Source organism: Mesoplodon bidens (assembly GCF_964165515.1).
Source record: "Mesoplodon bidens genome assembly, chromosome: X".
NCBI lineage: Eukaryota > Metazoa > Chordata > Mammalia > Artiodactyla > Ziphiidae > Mesoplodon > Mesoplodon bidens.
In genome coordinates, this window is record NC_138163.1 from 111,024,520 (window position 1) to 111,044,150 (window position 19,631).

General features: G+C 35.4%; 1 protein-coding gene across 2 annotated transcripts in view; it reads left to right on the forward strand.

Moving 5' to 3' along the window:
* The first annotated feature begins 271 nt into the window (after positions 1 to 271).
* DMD (dystrophin) overlaps positions 272 to 19,631 on the forward strand; it is a 2,087,389-nt gene continuing 2,068,029 nt past the window's right edge. For both annotated transcript variants that reach the window (XM_081221405.1, XM_081221404.1), the window contains exon 1: positions 272 to 348. In XM_081221405.1, coding sequence (XP_081077531.1) covers positions 318 to 348 — 31 coding nt within the window. In that variant the 5' untranslated portion in view covers positions 272 to 317. The remainder of the gene's footprint in view (positions 349 to 19,631) is intronic.

Consider the following 19,631-nt stretch of genomic DNA (forward strand, 5'->3'; position numbering starts at 1 on the left):
GAGAGAAAAGGCGAGTCTCTTGCTTCTGCGCAGGTCCTGGAATTCGAAATATCCAGGGGCCTCTACAGAATCCTGGCATCAGTTACTGTGTTGACTCACTCAGTGTTGGGATCAGTCACTTTCCCCTTACAGGACTCAGATCTTGGAGGCAATTAGCATCAGAGAAAACGAATAGGAGAACCTGAAGTCTTATTTTTTAAAGGCTGCTGAAGTTGATTGGTTTCTCATCATTCCTAAACCTACTGAAGCAATAAAGTTGGGAGAAAATTTACCAAGATTTTTATCGCTGCCTTGATATATACTTTTCTTTTTTCCAAATGCTTTGGTGGGAAGAAGTAGAGGACTGTTGTAAGTACAGAGTAACTAAAAATATTGTTTACCATGGCATAACTTTTAGTTTGTGACAAACTCACTGATTAGGCAGATTAATTTAAACTTATTATAGTAGATTATGAATAAGCATAAATGTTATATACACTGTACACATATGTATGTGCAGGTGTACATGTTTCTCATTGGGAAAACTTTTCAAAAGAAAATATAATCAAACACATCTTTCTTATTTAAGAAAGTACTAGAGTAATAGAATATGCATACCTGGCTTGGAGTATCTGTGACAAACCATTTAAATTTCTGTGAAATAGTTTGTGTATCTAAGTTATTATCATGATTATTTGATATTTCTGTATTTAGTAACAGTTACATGTGGGGTAGTGACCTGACACATATTCTCAGTGAACTAATTGCTCTATGGGAATGACATGTGGATGCCTCAAGGTTAGAAAAATTTTATCTGGCATATTGTGGGGGAAAATAAAGAATGAAATGAATTGTGATGGATAAATGGAGGTTGAGAAAAGTATTGATAAATATTTAATTTAAAAGTTCCTTTCTCATATTGCATTTAGTGTTTTGAATGTTCTTTTCTGTAGCGTGTCATGAAAATTATTTCAAATAATGAATGATCTCTGCTGGCAAATGACCAGATACTTTTATTGAGAAAACAACAGAAAAACGTGAGGGGCTTATAATCATATTTTGCAGTAAAGTCAAGGTGTTGTTTCATGTCTATGATGACCTAGTTTTTCAGTAAAACTTTTTAGTTTGGCTTTTTATATAAGCTCTACCTATGTTGTTTATTTTAAGAAAGTCAGGATGACTAATGAAAAATGTAAAAATTGACTGTGGCACAACAGTAAAAATAATATATAAAAATAATATATGAGGAGTACAGTGTCTCCCAAAGAGATGGATGAAAGAGATTATCTTTTTTTTTCCTGCCTTTGATTTGTGGATTATAGTCATTCTGAAATAGATATGAGGGCAATGCCTATAATTAAGAATGAAAAAAGTAAAAAAAAAAAAAAAAAAGAATAGAAAAAGTAAATCTCTCTAAATAAGTAACTATTCAAAACTTCTGGAAAAGAGTCACAACAGAAGTTTTGCCTCTGAGAAAAAATTGTGGAAAAGAAATTAACCTTGTGCATTTATTGATTCACAAAACACGCTACCAGATTTTGTAGTAAAACATTTTTATATAATTTCCTTATTTTATAAATTTCTTTGGTGAGTGTCAGAATTGCTTTCTGATTGAAAAACCATCCCATTTACTAATATTACAAAAATACAATAGCACGTTTGTTCTTTGCAATACACACGTATTGCTCACTTAATCGATATAGCTACAAAATTAAAACCATAAACCAGTGTGTAGAGCAACTTAGGAAGAATGGCAGAGATTTAATTTTGGAATGAAGCAAGGCAAACATACTGTCTGCTTTGTCATAGATATTCAAATGACTTTTTAAATTCTTATTCAGAATCTGAAGACAGCTAACCTTTTTGGACAATCCCTGTAGGACTTTATTATATTATAATACATTTTGAAACGATCAGGTAATACTTAGGCTACATGACAATGAGTTTGTTAAGAGAAAATGAAGATATTCACAAGGTTATATTATACATTAACTTTTATTAGTTGACAAAAATACTCTTTGAATGTATTGACATTTGAATACAGTTTTTTTAAATTGCCTTAGTTTGAAGAACTTAAAAGAGTACACTTGGTTCTGTTTTAACCAAAATAGTCACCAATTAATAGGGAACATCACTGTATTAACCTAAGTATTGTTTACTTTTAGAATTACTTAAATATTGCATTGCAAAGAATCATTCAAATAATTGATTGCGAATTATACATTTCCTTAGAATTTTTTAAATGATGCAAAATATCTTGAAGTCTAATAAAATCATCTTTTAGAATTACATTTGCAGTCTTTTAAGGGCATCTTAACTATGAAAAAGAGATTGCTGATCTAAATAGATAATATACTTGTTAATTTAATAAGAAGCTTTCTGTGTCTCATGTGGCATAGCAGTATGGAAAATACAGTAAGCAATATCATGTAGTAGTTACTCTAAACTTAAAAAAAAAAAGACTACGAAGTGTTCTGTGCAAATTTCTGTTATTTAAGGAAGAGAGGTGTTGCTTGACACTCCTCCAGCTAGACAGTACTGAAATGTAAATTCATAATTTGGACGGAGATATTAATACAGCTTCCTCTTTAGTCCTAAAGTATTCATTTGAAATCTTTGTAGTCCAAGTCCTTTGCTGCATGTGAAACAAATTGTAAAGCTCTTAACCACTTGTGTGGTTTAATAAAAGAGATTAAAATCTTTGTTCTCTGGAAAAGTCAGGTGTTCTTTTTAATTCTATTATCTTTCATCATGGCTTTACCACAAAACTAAAAGAAAGTGATTTCTCAAACTTTCCTTCCCCTTCCACCTTCTGCTGTAATATTTCCCTAACTTATTAAAAATGATTCATCATATTTTTCATTACACCATTCTTTCTTGCATTGCATATACAAGAAATATAATATTTTGGTGTGACTGTGTATTTTTATATAAACACACGTACACATTTAAATCACAGGTTTAACTTAGGTACTAAGTTACCTAAGGGAGACATTGAAAATTAATTGGAAATTAACTTTTCTTTAAAGATAATTTTCTTTTCTTAAACCTTTTTTTGAAGTACAATTTACAATACTGTGTTAGCTTCAGGTATACAGCAAAGTGATTCAGTCATCCAAATTTTCTGTTTGTGTTTTATTTTCTATTTTAAATACACATCATTTTAAAAGAAATTGACAAGTAAGAGTAATGACAGAACATAACAAACCATGAGGGAAGAAGTAGACCTAGGTTTTATGGGGCCTGAGGTTGAAAAATTGAAGGAAGGGGACTCTTTTAGGAAAAGTAATACAGAATTAAGAATACAAAATTAGGTAGGACTTGCAAGGAGCCAATATAAGTGAAGGGCTTCAAGAGTTAAGCTTTGAAAGTTTCGTGGGAAATCACCTCTGTATGAAGAGATTCATTATGGGTGAATCTTTTCTCACTTACATTTTAAAATAAAATTGATACTAGTTATATTTCTTTAAAGCATATATTATTTCTCAAAGACAAGCTTTTATTTAATGCAGATTAGAGAGTTAGAAGAATTTATAATGGTAGGAATTTGACATTTCTGCCTTTCATTCTGAAAAGATACAATGATTAAAGTGATGTCAAACTCAGTTAATGGAGGCGGTGCAGTTATTTCAGATATACAGGGTATGTAATTTGAAGGCAAGCCAAATCAGAATGAAACGGAATAATGATGACCTTGGTTTATTTTTATGCAGTACATTCAGGTTGTGATTGAATTCAGAGGGAGGCAACAGTTTTCTTTCTCACAAAGTCCTGCTATAGTCCTAGGAGATTTGTGTCCTGTTATCAAGGCCGTTGGTTCATATTGGAACGTTTTGTTGGGAAGGTCATGGGCTGCAGTATGGGAAACGAGAAGACTTTTTTTTTTAATTAAATGCAACCAAGTACCATAGCATAATTTCATGAAAATATTTGTCTTTTGGGAGTATGGTCCATGCAGCAGACTGATCTTCAGAACTCAAACGTGCAAATAAGTAAACACCTGTGCTCTTCATTTTTTCCTCATTTAAAAACATCTATTCGTTAAACTTCCTTGGAGTTTCACGCTCTACAATCTTGACAGAGTAATATTCATAATGTATTTGGAGTTCTGAAGTTTAATTTTAATACAGATATGAAAGTTAGGTTGGCAGTGCTATAGTATACTTTATTATTTGCCAGTTTGGAAGGGGTTTGTCTACTTGTGTCACATGTAGAATTGTCCTTAGTTAATATTGTGAGTGAAAACGTCTGTCAGAGATTCTGATATCCTCTCTTGAAGGGGAGAGTAACCCTGCATTTTGTCAATCACTCATATGCAAACAATAGTTTGAAGATTAGCAGCTAAGGTGATTTGTTTTTTCCTGAAACTTGAGTATCAAGAGCTTGTTTTCCCATGTATTATAGCATATTAGAATTTTGCAAGTGCCTTTTTAAACCAGATGGCTCCTCCAGAGATTCTGAAATGCTTTAACTCCAAGGGCTATGGCCTTTTTCTTTCCCCATTCAAGATTACTGCCCTGAATATGGCCAGGAAACCACAGAACAAAAAACCTTGGCTCCAGTGTTTTAAGGGAATCTTAAATGTCTCAGCTGCAGTTCTGATAAGCATCAAGCAGATGAGGATGAAGAAGGGGAATGGCCCTGCTCATTCATGCTTAAAAAGACGTCCCCCACATGCCTATTAACAAAAGCAAAGAGCAGTATTCCTTCTCTCAGAGCTGGAGTCTTCCACTTAGGCTACCATTTAAAGGAAAAATTTCCATCCAGCTTTGTGCTCAGTCTTTAAGCTCTGATATTCACTCAGAAGACCTCAGAATTTCAGTAGGTGAAAGAAGATACAGAGCAATTTTCTGGGGCCCTGCAGTCCCTAGAGTGGTGACTTTGCATAGTACAATATATTTAATGATACTAAGCCCGGATAAAACAAGTGTTCCTAGCAATCCGGATTGAGTTTGGAAATCAATTTCTTCTCAGTCTCGTTATTATCTTTTACCTTCTACCTCAGTGCCTCACTTTTGGTTTGTCATTATTCACCCCATTCTTCACTAGTGGAAGGTGGGGAGAGTCGACAATTATCCTTTAACTGGAAGGGAACTGTCATTTTGATACTATGCTGGTGAACTGTTGATGCTGTTGTTGTTTCTTCCAGAACTGTTAAATCAGTATTTTGATTCCACATAATTTTAAGCAACTGATTTTCCATAAATTTTAAATGTCAGAAAAATGATTTTCTATACATTAATTTTGAAAGCTGAAATATATCTAAGGCTAGTTTAAAATATTTAGTCTTATTATGTTACTGTTCAAGTAAAAGAATCTGAGGAAGCACTTTGCCTCTGTTTTTCTTTATTTCATTTTATTATTTATTTTTAGTAGAAAACTGTGTTGTTTTAATGAATAGGAGGAATATTAAAGGGAACTATGTGAAAGCCCATGCTTATTCATATAATAAAGTCAGAATGTAGGTAGCTGAATGGATTTTAAACAGGGTTAATAGAATTTTAAAGAAACTTTAAAAAAATGTTTGAATTGTCAAGCTCTTAGTTTATACTTAATAAATACTCAACCCATTCATGGGCATTACAACAGTGAGGAATTTATATATGCCAAAATAACATATAGGCTTTTGCCAGTTTATCTTCAACTTTTAGATGTACTTTATCTCCAACCTTTTGAAATAATTGATGTTTAAAAAAGACCAGTATTAATTAAGCACAACTAGCCTCACAATGTCTCATTTTACCCAATTATGGGCAAATAAAGGGATTACCCTTTCAGTGTTTTCACCCTCTTCTTGGCTTTTGCTTTTTTTGTTTTAAATTGATCTCCCTCCTCCCACTCTGCCTTTGGCTAGGACTGTCATGGAATCAGGACTATAAAAGGGCATAAACATCGGTGGCTTTTTGCTCATTCTTGGCACCCATCTTTATTTGCACACAACTTGTCTGCTCCTTTATCAGATTACAGCAGCAATAGTACCTTAGCCTGAGCTAAGTGCTGACTTAAAGGGCACAGGAGTCAGCACACTGTTATAAGTACAGATTTTAGCCTTGGAAACTGTGTGAGGTCAAACTAAAGAAATAAGAAAGGAGAAAAATCACAGAGTCAGAACTGCTCAAGTATTTTCATCAAAGGCAAGTTGAGTAATTCCTTTTTATATTGATGCTCACGAGGGCAGTATTCGAAATAGATTGCTGACTAAGCAGACAAAATGTTATCAAAATAGTTGAGGAACGGATAAAATTAGGTATGAAAGTGGTGAATCCCAGTGGCTCTGACGTATTGGAAAATAACTAGGAAGGAAAAAGGAAAATTAAACGCTAAAGAGTGTAACCAGATACAAGCAGTGTTGGCATGTAGGTGGTTAACTGAAAGAGCTTACTGGAAGCTCAGACAGCTGGGGAATCCTGATTTAGTAGAGCCTGAAGGGCAGGTCAGGAGCCATATGCACAGCTGCTGAAGAGCTAAAGGGTTCCTCTGGATTAGGTGTACATACCCCGTCTCTAATGGGCTATGTCAGAGAGCACCATGTGTTATCACAGAGTTTACTTTGCTCAAGCCTATGGACTTTGCAGTGTTTTACTTTAAATGTATGGAAATAGATCAGCTCTCTAAATAAATCCAGAAGTAAAAGTATCAAAGGAAGTGACTACGTAAAGTTTATATTGTGTTGGTTTCGGTGACCACTGTTTAAAGAAGGAACAATTATTCATTCATTGTTATTCATTCATTTAGTCGTGTAACTAGTATATATTGAGTGCCTACTTGTGCTAGGTATTGTGCCATGCTCTCTGGAGATAATGTTCTAAATAAGTGAACTCATTAGAATCTAGGAGAGAATACACACACACACACACACACACACACACACAATTTATTTATTTATTTCCCATTCCGGGTTTTTTTTTTTTTTAATTGGAGTAGAATTGCTTTACAATGTTGTGTTAGTTTCTGCTCTACAATGAAGTGAATCAGCTATATGTATACCTATGTCCCCTCCCTCTTGGACCTCCCTCCCAACCCCCCACTCATCCCACCCATCTATGTCATCACAGAGCACCTAGCTGAGCTTCCTGTGCTTTATAGCATGTTCCCACTAGCTATCTATTTTACACATGGTATTTATACACACTATTTAAACTTCATTTGGGATAAGGGCTACAGAATAAAGCACAGATTGTTAGAAGAACGTATGACAGTGAGACCTAGACCAGTATTAGAAATTGGGGGAAGGACTCCTAAGAAAATGACCTTCAAAGTATGACAAAGAAGAATGAGGTTGGGCGATAGTTGTCCAAGGGAAAAAGAGGGAAAATGTGACATTCAGAGGGAAAAACATGTGAAGGTATAAGTTGGTATGAAGAAAGAACTAAAAGAAGGTCAGTTTTCCTAGAGTGTCGTAAGTGAGGCAAAGTTTGGAGCATGCAACTGAAACAGTGGGCTGGGGTCCAATTGTTCAGAGCCTCAGACCTCATGAGAATGATTTTTTTCTGTATAGTAAGATCAGTGGTCAGCCTTTTAAAGGTTTCAGGTAGGGCAGTGATATGACCATGTTTGTGGGTTTTTTTTTTAAAGAATATTACTGTGTTTTGTGAAGAAGCGATTAGGAGGTGTTAAGAGTAGATGAAAAGGGGCTTCCCTGGTGGTGCAGTGGTTAAGAATCTGCCTGCCAATGCAGGGGACATGGGTTCGACCCCTGGTCCAGGAAGATTCCACATGCCACTGAGCAACTAAGCCCGTGTGCCACAACTACTGAGCCTGTGCTCTAGACCCCGGGCTCCACAACAAGAGAAGCCACCACAATGAGAAGCCTGTGCACTGCAATGAAGAGTAGCCTCTGCTCGCTGCAACTAGAGAAAGCCGGCGCACAGCAAAGAAGACCCGATGCAGCCAAAAATAAATAAATAAATTTATTTAAAAAAAGGGTAGATGAGCTATCAGTCTGAAGCTATCAATCTGGTAGCTTCTCCAGGGGCAAAATAAGGTGATGTTGACTAGAATGGTGACAGTGGAGTTGAAAGAAGTGGATTGATTTAAGATTTACTTAGGAGATAGGGTCAATAGAAATTAGTATTGAATTGGATGTGGTGCCCTCCATGGCATGTAGAATTGGGTGGATAATGGTGCCATTTATAAGGAGAAGACTTGAAGAGAGCTGGAATAATGGGAAAGATTGGGGGTAAATAATAAGTTTTTTTATGCAGACATGGGTGCTGTGGATCTGGGGATGTGAAGCCTACAAATGAAGTCATTATTGGGGACTTAATGTGTGAGCCATAGAGAGTGGATGAGACTAGGTAGAAAGATCATATAGAGGGTGAAGAGAAGGAGGCCAGGAATTCAATAAGGAAGACAAGAACACTTCAGAAAATCATAGAAGAGGCATCGAGAAAGAATGATGAAATCCTAAGGAAAATAATATTTCTGTAATGAGGAGTGTCCCATTCCATCTTCAGTTTAATGACTTTATGAATGAGGAACTCGCAGTACCAGGTGTCTTGGTTTCCACAATCTCTACCATCTATTTACCCCTAATTGTCTCTCCCGCATTGGCATTTCTATGAGATATCACCAAAATGTTGCCTTAGTAGAAAAGCTTCAATAAATATTTAAATTGTATAATGTATTCAGCTTTTTCCTGTACTCTGCGCTTCCTAAAAATACCTTCTTTGGAAACCCCATTTCAACTGACTGCTGTATAATGAAATGAACCTTCAGTGTAAAACATTTATCATAGTCTGAATTTCAATTGCTCAGTCAGAGTTGTTAAGCAATATGAAAAATCATCCTTCAGAGAATACAGAAGTGCCTAGATATGACAAGGTAAGTTTGCACTTTATTTAATGCTATTTTAGTTAATATAGATGTTTATTGGAGAAATGTCTAAAATTTCTTGAGAACCATTAGTAAAAATGATTATTCTTAAATCTGGAAAAATGGTAAAAATACTTGGAAAACATTGACAATTCAGTTTAAATAAAACTAGAATTGTACTGAAGAAAAAGAAGGTACTTGAGTAATTGAAATTTAGTCATGGATGAGTATAATGTACTTAACAGTTAGCTTTTGGGGAAGTAAGACTAGATAGAATATTAATATGATATCAAGCAGCTTTTTTACCATTAGGTTTTTACTTGCTTGTAAATAAACAGCTGAACACCTGCAATGTTCTCTCTGCCTTTTATGAAATTACAACTCTGTAAGTCAGAAAAAAATAGACACGCACACACACACACACGCACACACACAAATGCTACTGTAATATGTCAAGAGAGTTATAAACCATGGTACAAATCAGCCATAAATGATTACTTATAGATTATGTGATTATAAAAGTTTCATTGAAGAATCCAGCTTTATAAATAGGGCTTAAAGTATGGCAGAAGGAACAATTATTCATCAACAGGAATCAACGAGGCATTGATATATCCTACATAAATAGCTACTGATAGTCCCTTGTATGTGCATAGCAGTATTTCTGATTCACCTAGTCTTCAAAGATAACATTTAGCATTCATCAATGCTATACCAAGTATCAAGCGTTTCTCTGAGTATATTACATGTATCTCAGCTAATTCTCATTACAGTTCTGGGAGGTAAGGGATAGAATCATCCATATTTAACAGATGAGGATACTGAGGTACAGGGAGCTTAAGTAATTTGCCTACAGTAGCTCAGCCTGTACATACTGGCGTCAGGATTTGAATGGTGGCGGAGGTTTCAAGGTTGTTAACCAGTTAACTGCCACAGCCTCTCAGATTTTGATGAAGAGGGTCTGTCAGAGCTCTAGAGGGGATACAATAAAACGTAAAATGGAAAGAATCATGCTATCTTCTAACAAGAACTAAATATGTTCCATTGAGAATGTTCATTAAAAAAACTCATAAAACTTGTGTTCCCTCAAAGACCTGGCATATTACAGTTTCTTAGATAAAAACTAAGATGTCCTGAAAAACCTCATATCCATCCTCTAGACCTTCTCAGGGGGCTATCTATGATGATATCCACAATAGGTCACTTGTTTTACTCTTTTATTCCTACCTCAGTCTTTAGACTGTGTGAACTCAAAAGATCAAAGAATAGAACTAATGTCACCCTTGATCTGCAGGGTGTTCCATCTACAGCAAGTTCCTCAGAAGAATCTCACTAGATGTCTTTCTGACTTTATTTCACTTGCACACAGGCCACTGTGCTAGATGAACAAAACACTAAGGACTGGGCCCACATGAATAAGATTCAGTACTGTGAGCAGAAATAATTTGGCTTTACTAATATATATATATATATATATATATATAAAGTCAGTAAATATTATTAAAACTAAACTGAAATCAACTCCTCCACTTGGAAAATGCAACACAGTTGGGGAAAAGTGGGAAAACAATTTGTTATATCCATATTTCGCTTCCCAATTATAATAAACAGCTATAGTTTGTTATTTTATTCCTTAAGGGACTATTCATCATTTAATTTTAATATTAAACATTAGTGGTAACTATATTAGCAATTTCTTTTTTGGTAATTTTTTTAAGAAAATGGTATTATAAATGGAATTATCATACTATCATAATAGTATGATACCAATACAAAAGTAAAACAAGGTATTATCTTTTTACTTTTTATATCCATCAGTTGAACTAGATATTGAGATTTTTTTTTCCTTAAAATGTTATACTTTCAGTTTTTTCCTATTCAAACTTCACCTGACTTAGTTCAAGTGAAGTAAAAAATGTCATGTCACTAAAACCAATTGAGAAAAACTTTTTCTCTTCTTTCTTGAACTTGAAGCAGTGGTCACTATTGACCATTTTCTCCCTTCTTAAAAATGTTGTCTTCTCTTGAGATCTGTGCATTGCGCTCTCCTGGGTTGGTTCCCATTTCTTTGGGTGTTCCTGTTCAGTCTACTGTTCAGCCCTACTTTGTGGGCTCATTCTCTCTACTGAACCTTTAAACAGTAGAATTCTTCAGAGGTCAGTCCTAGCAAGTTTGTCTTCTGACTCTGTAATCCCTTTCATTGTCATTGCACCCACGCCCGTGGTTTTATTAACACTTATGTGCAGAAAACCAACCAAGTTATACCTCTAGCTCAGATTTCTCCAATGAATTGCAAAACTGTAATTTCAATTGCCTGATTGGCATCTCCATTTGTATGTGACAAAGCCACCTCCACTCTAAGTGCCCCAAAGGGAACTTTCCATTCACCCCACAAAACCTGAGCTTTTCTCATTATTCCCTTTATCAGTGAATGATGCTACCTATCCATGCAGTCTTCACAAGCTAGAAACCCATTTCATCCTTGAAACTTTTATCTCTCTTGCCCACTTATGTCTAATACTGTGGGTTTTATCTCCTAAAATCTTTTGATCCACTTCTCTTCATTTCCTCTCCCATAACGTAGCCCAAGCTGCCCCCCTCTCACTAGGAATACAGAAGCACTTTCCTTTCTGGTTTCTTTGTTTCACTTCTTCCCCATTCCCTCTAATCTATTCTCTAAAATTCATCCAGTCAGCTAAGTTTGATAATATCAGCACCCACGTAATCACTTTAGCAAGTTCTGTTGGCTACAAGGAAAGCAAAAGAAAATAAAACAAGATCTAGATACTGTTTTCCTCTCCTGTCTCATCTCCTGTAATGCTTTCCCCTGCCTTACCACCTTTCTGGTTTTCTTTCTGTTCCTTGAATAGGCCTTCTTTGTCACAGGGCTTTTGCACATGCTTTTCTTTCTGTTCCCTCTCTTTTTCACCTAGATAATATCAGTTTCCCTTACCAGCCACTCCCTCTGAGTAGACATCAAAATTCCCTGAGTAGATAAAATTTCCCTACCATGTAACATTCCTCCATAACACATAGCAATGTTGCAATTCCCTATGTGTATATATGTGACTAACTAATGCTTATCAATCAGACTATGTGGTAAGTTCCATGAACCCAGCCACATCAGTTGTTTTTGCTCACCATTGTTTCCCCACAACCAGGCACATGAATATTTTTGAATAAGTGAATTGGTGTTTAAAATTTTATTGCACACTATTATTATAGCCATTCACATATAAGAACATGTTATAATAATGATAATTTTATTGCAGTGTATGAAAATTTGAAATGATAATGAAAGCACTTTAATTCTTGTTGAAACTTAATGTGTATAAATAAGTATTGAAGATAAGGATTTTGTTACTGGGTTTTATTTCCTTCTTAAATTCCCCATACTCCATTTTACTCTAGAGTCTTTTGGTTCTTGGTATCATTTTGTTTTGTTTTTAACTGTTTTCAACTCATGTATATTTTCTTTCCTTCATCTGTCTTTGTAAACTCTCAGTGGCACTTGTCAACATTAACTGCCTCCTTCATACCTAAGATGTTCTTCCTTGATTCTACCCTAGTCTAGTCCTTTTCTTTTGTCTCTTATATTTTTTCTCTCCTTTCCCTCTTCCCAATTGCTATCTATGGATATTCTGGGAAAATAAGGTATTTACTTTTTGCTCTTACTTTGCTAATCTATCTCTTGAAGAAGAGATCCATTTTCTTTTTAACCTGAAAGAACTTGAGACATGTATTTGAGTATAAAGACGAAGTAGTAATTTCATTTTAAGATGTTCTAGAGAAGAGACACTGACCACTAAGTGATTTGTCCTGAGGTGTACCAGATGGGGAGGATTTAAAGGCAAATTGAAAACAATCCCTCAGAGAAAGGGCAAAAAGACTTTTGCAATGAAAAATAAATTACACTGTATAAAAATATATTGTTAATAACAACATTCCCAGTTTATAAGGGAAAGGCAACTTGCAGCCAAACACAGAAGGAAAAAAAAAAACCTGTATTATCTCAGTCATAAGTGCAATCTCAGAAAGTTGAATGAGTAAAAGCAGAGAGTAGAAGGGTGGTTACCAGGGCTGGGGAGCTGGGGAGAATGTGGAGATGTTGGTTAAAGGGTACAAAGTTGCAGTATATAACATGAATAACTCTAGAGATCTAATGTACAGCATGGTGACTATTGTTAATAATACTGTACTGAATGCTGGAAGTGTGTTAATAGATCTCAGGTGCTGCCATCACAATGGGTAACTGTGAGACGATGGTATCAGTTAATTAACTTGACTGTAGTGATCATTTCACTGTGTATGTGCATATCAAATCATGTTGCACAGCTCAAATACATAAAATTTTTATTACAAATAATTTTTTTAAAGTGACAACACTACAGCAGACAAGGATGCAGAGAAACTGGGTCTCTCAAACAATGCTGATGGGAATGTAAAATGATACAGCCATTCTAGAAAACAGTCTGACAGTTTCTTCTAAAACTAAACATGCAATTACCATACAACCCAGCAATTCCACTGTTGGACATTTCTAACAGAAAATGGAAACTTAGGTTCACACAAAACCCTGTATATGGTTGTTCATACCATCTTTCTTGTCAGTAGCCAGAAATTGGACACAACCCAGTGTCCATCAGTGGGTGTATGTAGAACAAACTGTGGTGCATCCATATCTTGAAATACTATTTAGCAATAAAAGGAAATGAACAATTGATATTCTGTATGATGGATCTCGGGGGCACCACGCTGAGTGAAAAAAAATCAAAAGGTTACATACTGTGTTATTCCTTTTATATCACATTATTGAATAACAGAATTATAAAGATCGAGAACAGAGTATTGGTTGCCACAGGTTAGGAATGGGGGGTATTCTATTTTAGGGGTGCCACAAGACAGCCTGTGTCTTGATTGTGGTGTTTGTTATACAAAGTTATACTTGGTAAAACTGCATAGAACTACACACACACACACACACATGCACACATACACAGAGGGTTACAATTGAGTGCATGTGTAACTAGTAACATTTGAATAAATTCTGTGGATTATACCATTTAACTCCCAGTTTTGACATTGTACTACAGTTACCTAAGGCGTCAACATTGGAGGAAGTAGGTTAAAGGTTGCATAAGATATCCCTGCATGTTTTGTTTCAAATTCCGGTGAATCTATACTTACTGCAAAATAATTTTTTTAAATACAGTATTAAACCTTTAACAAGGCCTCAGTGTCCTAAAGGCCAGTGTGTCATCACCAGACCTAATCAACAAATAAGTTACAAATTAATAAATCCACCACTCAGGGTACAGGCAAAGGATGGTTTAATGCTAACTCACTAGAATGCAATCCATTTCTATTATACAGGAACATGCATCACTTATTGAACAAAATGTCATTGTGATTTAAGCCTTGTTCTAAATGTCCTATCTTGTGAGGTATTGTGCTTCACGTTGTTTATGACCAAAATGCCTGTATAGAAAGGGCTGGCATTTCAAAAGTTAGGCTGGTCCATGGGCATAGAAACAGGACAAGGCCTAAGACTACTTGCGTTTTCAACCTGACTCTACCTACCAAGCACAGTAAGCATGGCCAAGCCAATATTTATTATTTATTTATACAGTGCCTGGCACTGAGCTGAGCATGTCTAATACTGATTGTCCTCAGTAATAAACTAGGCATAATAATACCGCTTCACAAATTTACATCTTGTTGGTATCAAAGATGGGATATATGAAACTGCTCAGCGAGTGGCAAAGGTGTGGGGAATAATTTTTTTACTTTGTATTATTATAACTATTAATATTAATGAATCACTAATTTATATATAATTTCCAAAGATATAACAAACTGTATAAACAGATACATAAATCAAAAGACAGTCTCTGTGTGTGTGTGTGTGTGTGTGTTTATGTATATGTATAGGATCTCCTTACTTTAATCTGATCTTAAATCTGTCCTAATTGCTTCCCAGTCATGTTTCACAGGAGATCTTATGCCTCTAACTTAACATCCTTTAGAGAATCCTCTAGCTACAGGGTGAAATTCAAGCCTCCAGTGCACAGGACCCTTTATAGTGTGGTACCTGCTCACATCTCTCAACTCTTTATCTGCTGTTCCTCAGCATGCACACATCTCTTTAGCCACAAAATTGTGGTTCCACAAATAAGTTATGTAATTTCATACCTATGAGTTGTTGCCACTTCCTGGAATGTTCTCAAAAAATGCTATCACCACATATCATCCACTAACAATCTCTACTCATTGTTTTAGTGCTTCTTATAGCACCTTGTTCAAAAGTGTTCCTGACTACCCTAGGTCAGAATATAGTACCCCTGTTCTATGTTCTTAGTGAAAATTCACTGGAGATAATTCGATGCAAGTAATTATATCCTCTTTTTCAATGTCAGGCTGTCTCTGATATAATTCCTTGCTCCTTGAGAGGAAGGTTTGTGCCTCTTATCTATGGGTTCCTTGTGCCTAATTGTTTGGCGACACATAAGTGAATGATTAAATACCACATCATTTGTCTGACTGTTATTTAGCCATCAAATCATCATGTGTTTGAAACTGAGGCATCCAGCCTGGAAAAGGTTTATGTTTAACAGTGAATACTGGCATGTATTATTATATTCCCATACACAATATGATAACTAATGAAACAGAGTAGGATAATCCTTAGTACATTATTTTTTTCCTGAGTGCTCAGTGAATTGTAAAAGTTGTAAACCTCAGACTAAAATGTTTGTTGCAAAATCTAGATCATTCATGCAATCGGAAGTGTTTTTGGTTTATCTCTGTAATTTTTTTTCTTGTTCTCGAAGTGTCAGAGTTAAAAAAGAAGCCCAGCTTGTGGGGATTCCTTTGAGGGGCTACATCTTTGGCGATATCAAATTAATACCAAGCTGTAGAAATGCAGGAAGGGTAGAAATTCTGAGAATCACTTCTGTTCACACATTAAAAACTAGCTGGCACATATATACAATGGAATATTGCTCAGCCATAAAAAGAAACGAAATTGAGTTATTTGTAATGAGGTGGATGGACCAAGAGTCTGTCATTCCTAGTGAAGTAAGTCAGGAAGAGAAAAACAAATACCATATGCTAACACATATATATGGAATCTAAAAAACAAACGGTTCTGACGAACCTAGGGGCAGGACAGGAATAAAGACACAGATGTAGAGAATGGACTTGAGGACACAGGGAGAGGGAAGGGTAAGCTGGGACGAAGTGGGAGAGTAGCATGGACATATATACACTACCAAATATAAAATAGATAGCTAGTGGGAAGCAGCCACATCGCACAGGGAGATCAGCTGGGTGCTTTGTGACCACCTAGAGGGGTGGGATAGGGAGGGTGGGAGGGAGACGCGAGAGGGAGGGGATATGTGGATATATGTATACATATAGCTGATTCACTTTGTTATACAGCAGAAACTAACACAACATTATAAAGCAATTATACTCTAGTAAAGATGTTATTATACTCCAATAAAGATGTTAAAAGAAAAAAAAAAACATGCTGGGTCTGCAGTTCTTTGATATGGGCACAGGAGCTTTAAGTCTTTGGCTGGGTATCTGAGGACAAATTGCTGAGGAAGTGAATGGTTGGCTTGGCCTATCTCAAAGACAAGTGTTTGCTTCTGTTTGAGCTATTGTTGGAGTTTCCCTGAAGGGACTAGAACGGAATGTCCATTGCAGGGAGTATTCAGTTTCAGATAGCTGCCTTCCTTGAGCTCATTTTCCACCCTGAGGGCTGGCCACAAAGATTGGAAATCTTTCGTCTGTTTTAATCAGGAATGGAGCTCATTTATAAAAGGAAAGTTAGTCGCTAGGTAACTATGTGCACAAGCAAAGAGTCCCATGACAAGTATGCCCAAACTCAAGGTGAGAAATGTCTGTTGAATGACTCAAATGTGGAATTCAAGGGTCTCCTAAAACAAAAATAGCATCTACTGAGTCCATCTAACAGCCTATTCATATTTATTAGGTGGAAGCTTTTGCACTAGAAATAATGTTTGTAAGTATTTTCTTGGCAAGTGACTATGAACTGTATTTTGTGTATTATGTTAACATAGTATTCATGCATTACAGAAACCCATACATCAGGTGTACCCAGGCATTTTATGGGAAAAACTAGCTTGAGAGATAATAATGATTTGCTGAAGCAGTGGGCCTTCTGACCTGATTTTAAAATGAAATTGAGTTTCTGCAAAGTAATATAGTAACGTTTTCTTTCATATTTTACCTTTGAGTACATTATTTGTATTAAAGTTTTTATGGGACATCACGACAATCTATTTTAACTTGGAAAACTGTAACCAAGGAAAAGACATGATACAGGTTCATTTATCCGTGATAATTTATGATGATAGCTCTATGATTAAATTTTCTTAATGAAGGCATACATTACTATTGTATTAAGTCTTCAACTAAAATAGATTTTATGTCCAATTTTTGATCTTCATATGCCAAAAGTAAAGAGCTACCCAACCAGAAAAGAATCTAGGTCTTGAATAATATGTTGTACCTAAATTAAGCTTATAGGCATTCTTCTGTCTGGGGATTACACTACAGAAATGTGGTATACAACTGAAAATTGAAAATACAGACTATGAATGAGAAATAGAGGAGAGCTGTGTTCCAATCCAAGACATCTAGAAATCAAGTTGTTCATTGAACAATTAATTTGCATGTATCCATTATCTTTTATAATGAATGATAATGATGAAAACATTTCTTATATATAATTCCTAAAAAAAACTGTGGTGAAGGAGTATATTACCATTCCCACTTGATAAATGAGGTAACTGAGTCTATATTATTGGTATTATAATTTTATTAATTATGTTTTCTCTACTGTTAGATTACTTCCATCTGGCTATTGCAAGCCATGTCTTATATGTGCTTATATTCTCACAGATCTTAGAATATTATCATATACTAGGAAGAAGTTCAATAAATATATGTTGAATTCATTCATTCATATCCAAAAGTGATGGAAAGAGTGATCAGTTGCCCATAAATTTCTTTTGACCTAAACCATTGGATCATGACATCTAATATTTTAGAAATATAGTATAGAAGGAATCTCAGATAATTTCAGAAAATAGAATTATGCACATATATGCCCAGAGTTCTCAAAAATGGCATAGGCTATTGATTCAGCCTACAGCCCAGGTATACAGTGCATTTGAGTTTTGCATGTCTGTTTTAGTTGTTCACATTAAAATGTTGTACCCAGGCATACATTCCCTTTTGGAATCTTGAGTACTTAAACAAAAACATACTCTCTATAATAGAAGTATAAAAAGAATACTAATCAATTAATATGTCAAGTATTTTTCCAATTGCAGGGAACCATTAAAACTGTATATATACATTGTAAGTGTAGTGTATCTTTTATCAAGAACATAATCGATTGCTATAACTATTCAACTACTCAAATACTCAAATACTTACCTGGTATATGCTTACATTAGCTTCAGAGTTCTTTCAGATGTAAATTCACATGGGTGTAATAGGGGATTTGGAGTTTGTATATTGTGAGAGAAAGAACATTTGGCTTTGAAGTCTATACTTAGAATTCATTTGGACCCATTTTAGAGAGCTTTTTTTCTTTAAGATGAAATCCAGCTTTCATGTCGTATGTATGTGTGAATATCTCTGTGTGTGAGTGTATATATGTGTGTTTGTGTGTTGTCAAGAAAGAAAAACACAGCGGCCCAATGTGTGTTTCTTCAAATAAGGTATTCTCCACCTAAAATAGTTGACTTCAGAGATGTGAATTACTTTTTGTTAGTGGATATGATTTTAGCATTCCCTTAAATTAATTCCCTCTAAAAGGAAGAATAATCTACTGCTTAAAGATAATTTTAAAGTAAGCACAGATCATTGCTATGTAAACCAAAATTTAAACAGGATTTTAAAGCATTAGGACATATTTCCTCTCCAGTCTAAATTTAAAAACTGATGAAATTTTAGATCTCAGTAAGTTTAATACGTGCAGACAAAATGCTCGTTTAAGTGTAAAATCTGTATATCTAATTTCCAAGGCCAATAAATTAAGTAATTTGAAATTAAATCACCACCTATTACTAGGCATTAGTGAGAAATATTATCTTAACGCATCTGTTACTTTTTCTGAGTTAGGTGTGTATTTCTTGATATTAGTAGTCAATTTATGAGTACAAATATGCATGCAGCCCAAGAGCAGTGCATTCATTACATTGACTGCAATTAACGAGCATAATTTTTGACATCTTATTCTTTGGGAGAGTGTCATTAAATGTTAATTGGAGTGAATGTGAATGTATTCACGTTCTTAGTTAATAAATTTGCTCATAGAATAAAATCTAACACGTGTGTATGCCTTGAGGATCAAGGTTCTTCCTTTAAACAAAAGGGGGAAAAGGGGCCAAAGGAAGTGAGATGGCATCTTTCATGCTAGTTCCAACATGAGTATTTTGTGGAAAAAGAAATAAAGCCTTCTTTACATCTTTAGATGTAGACAAAGTGTGTAGTTTGCTATTCCTCCTTCTTAATTAAGAGAGTTTTGTGCCTGTTTTTCTTCTGTTGCACTTAAATTCTTGCCTTTAATTCACTTGTCTAGAGCAGCAGTCCCCAAACTTTTTGGCATCAGGGACCAGTTTTGTGGGAGACAATTTTTCCATGGACAGGGGCAGCGGTGGAGGGAGTGATGGTTCAAGGCGGTAATGCAAGCAATGCGAAGCAGCAGGTGAAGCTTCGCTGGTTGGCTCTCTTGCCCACCACTCACCTCCTGCTGTGCAGCCCGGTTCCTAACAGGCCGCAGACCTGTACCGGTCCGC